At 45.5% G+C, this 12,629-nt stretch overlaps 1 protein-coding gene across 3 annotated transcripts in view; it reads right to left on the bottom strand.

Moving 5' to 3' along the window:
* Positions 1-660: 660 nt before the first annotated feature.
* LOC127432645 (phospholipid phosphatase-related protein type 1-like) overlaps positions 661-12,629 on the bottom strand; it is a 152,030-nt gene continuing 140,061 nt past the window's right edge. For 2 of the 3 annotated variants that reach the window (XM_051683964.1, XM_051683965.1), the window contains 2 exons: positions 11,589-11,720; positions 661-1,417 (listed from right to left, as the gene is read on the bottom strand). In XM_051683964.1, coding sequence (XP_051539924.1) covers positions 1,385-1,417; positions 11,589-11,720 — 165 coding nt within the window. In that variant the 3' untranslated portion in view covers positions 661-1,384. The remainder of the gene's footprint in view (positions 1,418-11,588; positions 11,721-12,629) is intronic. The other variant, XM_051683963.1, reaches the window with a different exon arrangement.

Here is a 12,629-nt window from a genome sequence, read left to right as displayed (position 1 = left end):
CAGTGAAAGACACGAAGCAGGAACCCTATTGTGAACAAAGCCTTGTGGCATATTATGTTTGGAATAGTTATTTAATTCTACTGCAAATACACATACTTTATACAGTATGCATACTGTGCACAGTTTGCATGGAATACAGCTTAATTTGCAAAAAGTGCAGTATACAACAGTGCAATGCAATGTTCTTGACTTGAGCCACGTCCACACTAATACATTTTAGTTTGCAAATGCATTAATTTCACAACATTTATGGCTCTCATTCACACTGGAACGGCACTGAAAATGGAGACTTTTGAAAATGCTCAGAAAAAAACAAAAAACAAAAACTTATAAGCCTACTTTAGAAAGTGATGATGTTATAAAACTGAAATCGGACTTTGTAAACTTAAACAGATAACTGTGGATGTGACCTTAATCTATTTGAGTTGCTCTTTTTATTATCTCTTTCTGGACTCATTTATTGACAAAAAACAAAAAAACTAAAACATTAAAAATGCAGTGTTTTTATTTCCAAAATGATAACTGGATGCCTCTCTAAATGTAACATGCAAAGTACTATACTATATTTAACTTCTTTGCAAAGCTCATTAAATCTGCTCCTATCCCCCCCAAAAATTATGTGACCCAAAGTCCCCTAGAGCTATTACTTAAAATACCTAAGAAACATCATTAACTTCAAAAACAGGCAACAAATCATGTCTTCTCTTAAAAAATGAAACCCACTCATATTATTGGACTCAGCTACACTATTTATTTGACAGACTACAAGGAAAATATATTTAGCATTTCAAATGAAATGCAAACTTTAAAGAAAAAAGAAACAGAATACAGTCAGGAATAACAGGTTATTAAACAATTTCAATGTATTTCAACAATGTATTTCATGCTGAGCACATGGCCATTGAAAGATAACAACGGAGAATCAGATACAATGACGTGTAACAATTCAACGTTTTCTTTTATATCTTACACCAAAAATAGGTATACCAAAAACATTCCTGGAAAATCAGCAGGCAAAATTGATCAAAATGCTTTATGCAGATAACAAAAAGAATACAAAAATTATCTATGTCCAAAAATGTACAGGGAAAAATCAAAATAAAACCTTTGTACAAATACCACAGAACAACAATGACATTATATAGACTGTATACATGACAAAGAAGGCATAAATCTGGACATGAATCGAGCAGTGTTGACGTTATGAGGGAAAGCTGCAGCACTCTCTTATACAAAATGTACAAAACAGCTGCTTCTAGGTACAACTAGTTACAACATAATACTGTCTTTTTAATTTTTTTTTTACAGTATGCCACAGTACAAAAACTCTTTGTGCCTAGAAGTGTTGAGGTGAAGCAAATGTGACGTGGTGTTGTCCCCTTAGTCATGTGACTTCAGTCATGGACACCGAATGATTCTAAAACACAAATAAAATTACAGTCAGACAGTTATACAGAGCATCCGAAATTAACACTTGCTAAGTGCCAAATGCGAGGAAAAAAATGGTTTTGAAAATTTAACAATAGTCAGCCAAGCAAACTTGCATGTTTAAGTTCAACAAACTTAAACTAAACATGAAATTAGCTTGAGAAATCACTTTGTCACTAGAAGTCTCAGGTGAAATGCCGACTGCACATTCCCATTGAGAGGAATCTGCCAGAATCCATGAAGCACCCCCAGATCATCACAGATCCTCCATCTGGTCGTCTAATGGTTAGACGGAGACCTGGAGAGGCCTTCAAGCCACTGTGTCTCGCACCCACTGAAATTTGGTGGAGGACTGGTGATGATCTGGGGGTACTTCAGCAAGGATGGATTCGGGCAGATTCGTCTTTGTGAAGGACGCATGAATCAAGCCAGGTACAAGCTTATCCTGGAATAAAACTTTCTTCCTTCTGCTCTGATGATGTTTCCCAACTCTGAGGATTGGTTTTTCCAGCAGGACAATGCTCCATGCCATACAGCCAGGTCAATTAAGATGTGGAGATGTGGATGGAGGACCATCGGATCAAGACCCTGTCATGACCAGCCTAATCTTCAGATCTGAACTCCATTGAAAACCTCTGGAATGTGATCAAGAGGAAGATGGATGGCCACAAGCCATCAAACAAAGCCGAGCTGCTTGAATTTTTGTGCCAGGAGTGGCATAAAATTCACAGCAATGTGGAAGACTGGTAGAGAGCATGCCAAGACGCATGAAAGCTGTGACTGAAAATCAATGTTATTCCACTAAATATTGATTTCTGAACTCTTCCTAAGTTAAAACATTAGTACTGTGTAGTTTACAAATGAATATGAACTTGTTTTCTTTGCATTATTCGAGGACTGAAAACGCTGCATCTTTTTTTGTTATTTTAACCAGTTGTCATTTTCTGCAAATAAATGCTCTAAATGACAATATTTTTATTTGGAATTTGGAAGAAATGTTGTCAGTACTTTATAAAATAAAACAAACGTGTTTATTTTACTTAAACACATGCCTATAAATAGTAAATCTAGAGAAACTTTAAACATTAAAACCACCTGCCTAATATTGTGTAGGTCCCCCTCGTGCCGCCAAAACAGCACCAACCCGCAACTATTCTGCTCACTAAAATTGTACAGAGCGGTTATCCGAGTTACCATAGACTTTGTCAGTTCGAACCAGTCCGGCCATTCTCTGTTGACCTCTCTCATCAACAAGGTGTTTCCATCCGCAGAACTGCCCCTCACTGGATGTTTTTTGTTCTTGAAATCATTCAGAGTAAATTCTAGAGACTGTTGTGTGTGAAAATCCCAGAAGATCAGCAGTTACAGACATACTCACAGTCCATCTGGCACCAACAATCATGCCACGGTCCAAATCATTGAAATCACACTTTTTCCCCCATTCTGATGGTTGATGTGAACATTAACTGAAGCTCCTGACCCGTATCTGCGTGATTTTATGCACTGCACTGCTGCCACATGATTGGCTGATTAGATAATCGCATGGATGATTGTTGGTGCCAGACGGGCTGGTTTGAGTATTTCTGTAACTGCTGATCTCCTGGGATTTTCACACACAACAGTCTCTAGAATTTACTCCGAATGGTGTCAAGAACAAAAAACATCCAGTGAGGGGCAGTTCTGCAGATGGAAACGCTTTGTTGATGAGAGAGGTCAACAGAGAATGGCCAGACTGGTTTGAACTGACAAAGCCTACGGTAACTCTGTACAGTGTGGTGAGAAGAATAGCATCTCAGAATGCTATTCTGATATGTGGGTTGGCGCTATTTTGGTGGGACCAACACAATATTAGGCAGATGGTTTTAATGTTGTTTTAATGTTGTGGCTGATCAGTGTACATACACTGGCAGCCAAAAGTTTGGAATAATGTAGAGATTTTGCTGTTATGGAAAGAAATTGGTACTTTTATTCACCAAAGTGGCATTCAACTGATCACAATGTATAGTCAGGACATTAATAATGTGAAAAATTACTATTACAATTTGAAAAAAAAAAATTCAGAACTTCTTAAACTACTTCAAAGAGTTCTCATCAAAAAATCCTCAACGACAATGAAAACTCTGCAAATCCTTGGCATTCTAGCTGTCAGTTTGTCCAGATACTCAGGTGACATTTCACCTCACACTTCCAATAGCACTTGACATAGATGTGGCTGTCTTGTTGGGCACTTCTCATGCACCTTGCAGTCTAGCTGATCCCACAAATGCTCAATGGGGTTAAGATCCATTACACTCTTTTCCAATTATCTGCTGTCCAATGTCTGTGTTTCTTTGCCCATTCTAACCTTTTCTTTTTGTTTTACTGTTTCAAAAGTGTCTTTTTCTTTGCAATTCTTCCCACAAGGCCTGTACCCCTGAGTCTTCTCTTTACTGTTGTACATGAAACTGGTGTTGAGCAAGAATTCAATGAAGCTGTCAGCTGAGGACATGTGATTGCCAAAAAACGTCATGGTTACTTGTGTAACCTCTGTTCCCTGATGGAGGGAACGAGACGTTATGTCGAGACACCCCTGGTCTTTGATAAAAGGCCAATGAAAATTGGCGAGTGGTATTTGCATGCCACTCCCACGGACATACGGGTTTAAAAGGAGCTGGTATGCAACCACTCATTCAGGTTTTATGCTGAGGAGCCGATATAAGGTCCAGCCATTTCAGCGGGTAGTTCAGCGTTGTGGCAGGACGGACACAACGTCTCGTTCCCTCCATCAGGGAACGGAGGTTACACAAGTAACCATGACGTTCCCTATCTGTCACTCACTTGACGTTGTGTCAATGTAGTGACACTAGGGGTCCCTATACGAAACGCCACAATTGGCTGAACTGTGTTACGTGAACTGGCGGTGTGTGGTGGGCAGACTGCTGTGTGCCTCATAACCAGCACACCAGGTATACACGTAACCTCCCCCAACATAGTTATGAGTGTCGAACGGCCCTTTTTGGGGACAAGTCGACTACCCAAAAGATAGAGACAGCCTTAACCCAGTCGTGGCCTCTTCTCCCCTTCTTTTTTTCCACTCCCTAAAAAAGAAGGGGGTTTATCTCGCCCAAAGAGAGGGGGGATATTTAAGTGGAAAAATACGTCACATGGTCTTTTCAACCATGTGGAGAGTCTTCAAGGTAGATCCTCCCCAATGGGGGAGGAGTTACTACAAACATGGAGACTGGGGCAGAGGGGCTCTGCCCAAGGAAGACGCAGTTTGCCAACAGGGAAACAAATTAGCAGAAGATATATAATTGCATGGGGTTAGCCTTAAAGGGAACCACCACATGCGGAGCACCAACCCCAGAACAGGGCTTTTAGTTAGCGCGTGTACTGGGCTGGCAGCGAATCTCTCCGAAAATTCGACTGCCACAGGGCTCGGAGGAAGTCAACCAGGGAACAAAGTTTGTGAACACTACTGGGAATTAATGGCGCACGTCTTCAGCTCCAAGGGAGGTGGAAAGCGCTATGTGCAAGCGATACACCCGGCCAGCTATCCCGGGCTTATCCGCTTGTGTTGTGTGCCACTACCTGGGATGACCAGGAGGTTGTAGAACCTTGCACAAGTGTTGGGTGTTGCCCAGCCCGCTGCTCTGCAAATGTCTGTTAGAGAGGCACCCCTGGCCAGGGCCCAGGGAGCAGCTATACCCCTGGTAGAATGGGCTTGTAGCCCTACCAGGGGCGGCATGTCCTGGGCGACATATGCCATAGTTATGGCGTCAATGAGCCAGTGGGCGATCCTCTGCTTGGAGACAGCGCTTCCTTTCCGCTGTGCACCAAAGCAGCCAAAGAGCTGCTCAGAGATTCTAAAGCTCTGCGTGAAATCCAAATAGATGTTTAAAGCGTGCACCGGACACAGTGACGATAGGGCTGGGCCTGCCTCCTCCTGGGGCAGCGCTTGCAGGTTCACCACCTGGTCCCTAAAGGGGTGGTGGGAACCTTGGGCACATAGCCCGGTCAGGGTCTCAGGATCACGTGAGAGTAACCCGGACCGAACTCCAGGCACGTTTCGCTGACAGAGAACGCTTGCAGGTCACCTACCCTCTTGATGGAAGTGAGCGCAGTCAGGAGGGCAGTCTTCAAGAAGAGTGCCTTAAGCTCGGCTGACTGCAACGGCTCAAAGTGGGCTATCTGTAGACCCTGAAGAACTACAGAGAAGTCCGATGAGGGAACAAGGCGTGGTCTGGAGGGATTCAGGCTCCTGGCACCTCTTAGGAACCTGATGATCAGGTCGTACTTCCCTAAAGACTTACCGTCGACTGCGTCGTGGTGTGCTGCTATGGTGGCAACGTACACCTTCAAGGTAGAAGGGGACAGCCTCCCTTCCAGCCTCTCCTGCAGGAAGGAAAGCACTGATCCGACTGCGCATCTCTGGGGGTCTTCCCGACTGGAAGAACACCACTTAGCGAACAGATGCCACTTAAAAGGCATACAGGCACCCCGTAGAGGGGGCCCTAGCCTGAGTGATTGTGTCGACCACCGTACCAGCTGTGTGCCAGCGCGTTTATGCCGAGGGGGTCTCGGTCAGGGCGTACCAGAGCGGGCAGTGGGTTGGATTGTTGGGAGGCGAACAGGTGCACCTGTGCCCGTCGAATCGACTCCAAGTCAGCTGGGCCACCTGAGGGTGGAGTCTCCACTCTCCCCTGAGGGTAACCTGTCGTGACAGCGTGTCCACTGTAGTGTTGAGGTTGCCCGGGATGTGAGTGACTCCAGAGGAGGAGACGGCGGGCGAGTTGTGACATACAATGAGAGCGCAGACCGCCTTGGCAGTTGACATATGCTACCGTTGTCGTGATGTCTGTCTGAACTAACACGTGTTTGCCCTGGATCAATGGCTGAAACCTCCACAGGGCGAGCAGAATTGCCAACAACTCGAAGCAGTTGATGTGCCAATGCAATCACGGACCTGTCCAGAGGCCGGCGGCTGCGTGCCAATTGCAAACAATGCCCAAGCCCGTTTTGGAGGCGTCTGTCGTGACCACGACACGCCTGGAGACCAGTTCTAGAGGAACGCCTGCCCGTAGAAACGAGAGGTCGGTCCAAGGGCTGAAAAGACGGTGACAGGCCGGCGGGATGACCGCGCGATGTGTCCCGTGGCGCCATGCCCATCTCAGGACTCGAGTCTGGAGCCAGTACTGAAGCGGCCTCATATGGATCAACCCGAACGGGGTGGCCACCGCCATTTCAGTGGAACCGCTGTTTTCTGTTTGAACAGGTAAGCACCGGCTTGGCGCGCTCGTTCATAAGGTGCGCCGTCAAGGAGACTGAGTCCAACTCCAAACCAAGAAAAGAGATGCTCTGAACCGGGAGGAGCTTGCTCTTTTCACAGTTGACCCGAAGCCCTAGTCGGCTGAGGTGTAAGAGCATCAGGTCCCTGTGTGCACACAACATGTCTCGAGAATGAGCTAGGATTAGCCAGTCTTCGAGATAGTTGAGAATGTGAATGCCCACCTCCCTTAACAGGGCAAGGGCAGCCTCTGCGACATTCATAAAGATGCGAGGAGACAGGAACAGGCCGAAAGGTAGGACTTTGTACTGATACGCCTGACTCTGATGCAAACCGCAGGAAGGGTCTGTGTCGCGGAAGGATCGAGACGTGGAAGTACGCATCCTTCATGTCTACCGCCGCGAACCAATCTTGATGCCGTACACTCGCCAGAATGCGTTTTTGCATCAGCATCTTGAACGGGAGTCTGTGTAAAGCCTAGCTCAGTACTCACAGGTCCAAGATTGGCCGCATCCCACCACCTTTTTTCGGTACGATGAAGTAGGGGCTGAAAAACTCCTACTTCATCTCGGCTGGAGGGACAGGTTCTATCTCGCCCTTCCGTAGGAGGGTAGCGATCTCCGCGCAAGGTAGCAGCGTTTTCATCCTTCACCAAGGTGAAGCGGACACCGCTGAACCTGGGCGGACGCCCGGCGAAGTGAATCGTGTAGCCGAGTCGGATGGTCCGGACCAGCCCTCGCGACGGATTGGAAAGCGCAAGCCATGCATCCAAGTTCCGTGCAAGGGGGACCAAAGGGACAACGTCATTGGACGTACCCACAGGTTAGGCCTCACGGCAGGGCGGAGCTCGAGGTGCCACACCATGTCGAGGCCGTTCTGAATCTAAGGACATCGAAGCACTTACCTGGCTCCTTGTGACCACCCCCGGAACAGCCTGGGACGGGGGAGGAAGAGGCCTGTCCTCGTGGGACGGGGGAGGAAGAGACCTGTCCTCGTGACCCGTGGAGACTGTCACATTGGGGGCGGATTTGTGCCACAGCTGGGCGCTCAGGGGCGGGAGACCACCGCTGGAGCACCAAAGCTGCCAAATAGAGTTGTGGACGGTGGTCGTGATGACGGCCGTGCACACCGGACACGTGACCCAGGGAACAAGGAAACCGCTCTTGCTGAGCTCTTGAGTACTGCAGCCACTGAGTACTGCAGCCACTTGGGCATGCAGCACAATTAAAAATGCAAAAGTTAACAAAAAGATGGAGAGATCTGCTTACCAGCTCTAGAGCAGCGGGTTTCGTTGTCACTGGGTTGCCCGTCTCAAGGGCGTTTTGAAGCCTTTCACAGGTTCTGGGCGGCCGCAAGACGGGTGGCGTCTGCTTCCTGCAGTGGGCTCCACGCCGGGCTGCGGCAGAGCCGGTGCAGTCACCGCAGTGGGATGCCCTTGGCGATGAGTAGACGGGGTGCGGGATCTTGAGCCACCATCGAGAACTGCTGGGCAAAGTCTTCGACGGTGTCGCTGAATAGGCCCGCCTGGGAAATGGGGGCAGCAAGGAACCATGTCTTGTCGGCCTCGCCCATCTCGACCAGGTTGAGCCAAAGGTGGCGCTCCTGGACCACTAGTGTGGCCATCGTCCGCCCGAGAGACCGCGCTGTGACCTCCGTCGCTCGGAGAGTGAGGTCGATCGCCGAACGCAGTTCCTGCATCAATCCCGGGGCGGAACTACCCTCGTGCAGTTCCTTTAGCACCTTGGCGGACTTGCAGGAGAGCCATGGCGTGCAGGGCGGAGGCGGCTTGTCCAGCGGCACCGTAGGCCTTGGCCGTCAGAGACGACGTAAACCTACAGGCCTTTGACAGGGGGCTTTGGACACCCGCACCAGGTGGTGGGGCTCTGCGGGCATAGGTGCACCGCGAGCGCCTTTATCCACCGGGGGATTGCCGAATAGCCCTTGGCCACCCCACCATCGAGGGTAGTGAAGGTGGGGAAGCTGAAAAGTAAAAAGTGCCTCCCGCGACCTTATCAGCTCTTCATGCACTTCCGGGAAGAAAGGAACGAGGGCGGGGCGTGGCTTTGCGCGACGCCACGAGCCCAGGAACCAATCACCGAGCCGCGAGGGTTCAGGAAAGAGCAGAAGGTTCCACTCTAGCCGACACCTGGGGAAGCATGTCATCATCTCTGCGTCAGCCTGTGACTGGGCAATCGTCCCCGAAGGGAGGAACCCAGCTGAGGCTACCGACTGGACAAGCCCGCTCTCTGATGCTGCGCTCGAGAGCTCATCACTGTCACAGGCTCCGAATAAGAGGTCGAACTTGCCGTGAGACGAGCCGGCGGACTCATCCGGAAGCCCGATCGGAGCAGACGAGTGTGCTGGGGAATGGGAGGTCCGCGGGGGGATACCCGGCAGAGGCGGTCCCATTGGGGTCCCCAAATCGCCCCCAGTGCTAGCCGCGCTGGCCTCATACCCGTAGGTAAAAGGACCGAGGCGGGGAGCCTCTGGGGTGGCTTGCTTTCTTACGAAGGCGAGCCGCGACCGCAACGTTGCCATGGACATGTCCTCGCAATGAGAACATGACCATCCACGAATGCTGTCTCCGCGTGAACAGTGCCCAGACACGAAAGACAGTGATTGTGACCGTCAAAAGGCGAGAGATAACGAGCGCAACCAGGAATAACACACAATCGGAAAAGCATCATTAGAAAGATGCGTCTTTAAAAAGACGTTCTGTGTGTGCCGCTCTTTTAGAGACATACACTCTTTTAGAGAAATATATTCTTTTATTTCTGCCGAAGCGCCCAGGGACATTCTCTTCAGTGCACCAGTGCAGATGGGGGAGAAGCTGCTGAAATGCCCCGTCAGATCCAGCAGAGGTGAATGAACAGTCGTGGGAATTCAGCTCAGTGAGCATGACCGTTCGGCTCCGAAGAGAAAATCGGAATGAGTGGTTGCATATCAGCTCCTTTTATACCCGTATGTCCGGGGGAGTGGCATGCAAATACCACTCGCCAATTTTCATTGGCTTTTTATCAAAGACCAGAGGTGTCCCGGGCTCCCAAGATTGACCCCTAGTGTCACTACATCGACACAACATTGAGTGAGTGAAAGATAGGGAACTGAAAATTTCATACAAAGGTGTACACTACATTCTTCAATGACAAAGGACAACTGGCTCTAACGAGGACAGAAAGAGATGTGGAAGGCCAGATGTACAACTAAACAAGAAGAAAAGCACATTAGAGTCTCTAGTTTAAGAAACAGATGCCTCACATGTCCTCAGCTATAATATATATATATATTTACAGTGCATCTGGAAAGTATTCACAGTGCTTCACTTTTTCCACATTTTATGTTACAGCCTTATTCCAAAATGGATTAAATTCATTATTTTCCTCAAAATTCTACAAACAATACCCCATAATGACAACATGAAAGAAGTTTGTTTGAAATCTTTGCATATATATATGCAAATATATATATGCTATGGGATAGCATGAGGGTGAGTAAATGATAATAGAATTGTCATTTTTTGGGTGAACTAACCCTTTAATGGCGGGAAATAGTCTAAGTTCACATGCTATTGGCAGGTTAAAAAGTTAATTCTAAACGCTAGTAACATTGATTCAGATGCTGAGAAGCACTTGATGATCACCTAAATGCTGATTAAACATCAGGCGCATTTATCAAACCCCACAAAGCCACAGAGCAGAACATGTACTCTCAAATCCCAACAGGATTTATTTTATTTGTTTACCACAGACATCCACATTGACTGTATGAAACAGCCAGCACTAAATAGCACCAGGGTGTTAACTCTGCCTTGCAAGTAAAGGTGAATTCCTCTGACCCACATCAGTTCCTCAAGCGCTTTGTTTTGTTTTGTTTTTTTGCTGGCTGTCAATAGAGACATCCAGCTGGATTTTTCCCACAGCAATGGGCATCAGAATCTATTTGTATAGGAAGCTTTGTATTTCACTGTTGTATAAGGAGATAAAATGCATCTGTCTGGGCATCAGTTCACTCATGCCCCAGTTTGGGGAAAAAATGGTAAACTGCTATATCCACTCTATAAGGAAATTCTGCAAATATCAAAGCATGTGGTTGGGTTATACTCAGGGGCCAAATAAACCTACTAGGGATATGAAATTCCAGCCAGATAAAATTTAAACTAATACTATCCTTAATACAGACATGGAAAACACACTGCACAATTACAAATCACATGAATGACTTTCAGATACATGCCAAGTAATGCCTTTAATATGCAGGGACTAATTTCAGGAAAATTCATGTTCTGTTTGAGTTCACTGACAGCACAAAATGTAAAAAATAAGATTTATTTTTGTCCAAGAAGTTAAACATTAACAAATATCATTATATTATATTCTGTTTAAATTAATAGATTATTCAAAAATGAAAATTCCATCATTAATTTCCATTTGTGTAACATTTTTTTGTTTGTTGTTGTTGTCATTTTTAGAGCTTGCAAGATTTGCTTTAGGTGCTACCTTGATAGTAGGAGGGGCTACAGCTAGGTTTAGGTGTCGTATTAGGCAGTTAGACGTAGGGTCAACACAATAACTACATATTTTATTACATGCAGGTACATTAAATGTAAGTACAATGTAACAAAAAGTATGTACACAGTAAGTACATAGTAATAAATACATTTCAATAGAATTAACTACATGATAATTCATGCATATCAACATTTGCTGAAAAGTTTATTGCAAAATAAACCCTGACAGGGTGATCAGGTTTGTTTTGCGATAACAGCTGGCTGACTGTACATTATCCCTTACATATCGTATGCTTCCTGTGTCAGGCCCATTTTGTTCTTATGCTCTCTGCAAGTGTGCCTGCACAGCTGGAGGGCAGCTTATATGAATGCAGAGGAGGACATTACCTGTGCACTGAGGGTCTCCAGGGGGCTCTCCACACGAGGGAATGTCATCAATGGAAGACCGCGATAGTCCTCCTGTTTTTGTTTGGTGGGAGTGGAGTGGGTCCCTTTGAAGTTGTTCACTACACAGATTCCCTACATTGAGAAAGGAACTTAAGTTGGACAGTCACCTACTAAATGCAAGCCTAAAGGCCTTTGCACACCTAAATGGAGCAATTTCTTGCCATGAATAACATTTTGAATCGAAACAATGGATTCCTATGAAGCCATTCACACAGCAAACATTCACGTACTGACAAAGCAAGGTTTTTATATATATATATATATATATATATATATATATATATATATATATATATATATATATATATATATACACACATACACACACACACACACACACACAATCGTTCAAAAGTTTAGGGTCACTTATTCTTTATTTTATTTAATTTGTTCACATTTTAGAATAATAATAAAGTCATCACAACTATGGAATAATAGAAATGGAAATATGAGAATTATGTTGTGACTAAAGAAAATCCAAAATAAATCAAAACTATGTTATATTTTAGCATCTTCAAAGTGGCCACACTTTGCCTAGATTTTGCAGAAATGTACTCTTGGCATTTTCTCAAACAACTTCTTGAGGTATCACCCTGGGATGCTTTTTAAACAGTATTGAAGGAGTTCCCATCTATATGCTGGGCACTTAGTGGCTGCTTTTCTTAATTATTCGGTCCAAGTCATCCATTTCAAAAAAGATTTTTTTTTTTTTAAATACAATTTTAGTTTTGTAATTAAATAAATTAATATGTTGGCACAATTATATTTTTGTCTACAAAACTAATTTCAAACATTTAAGCATACACCTTCAGATCAAAAGGTTAAGATCATGAGAAACATTTCAAGCAAGTGACCCCAAACTTTTTAACGGTAGTGTGTGTGTGTGTGTGTGTGTATGTATATATATATATATATATATATATATATATATATATATATATATATATAATATACACACACACAGGGTTGGGAGGGTTACTT

The sequence above is a fragment of the Myxocyprinus asiaticus genome, chromosome 42 (assembly GCF_019703515.2).
Source record: "Myxocyprinus asiaticus isolate MX2 ecotype Aquarium Trade chromosome 42, UBuf_Myxa_2, whole genome shotgun sequence".
Taxonomy (NCBI): Eukaryota; Metazoa; Chordata; class Actinopteri; order Cypriniformes; family Catostomidae; genus Myxocyprinus; species Myxocyprinus asiaticus.
The sequence above is the reverse complement of the archived record's forward strand: the minus strand, read 5'-3'. Positions and strand labels throughout refer to the sequence as shown.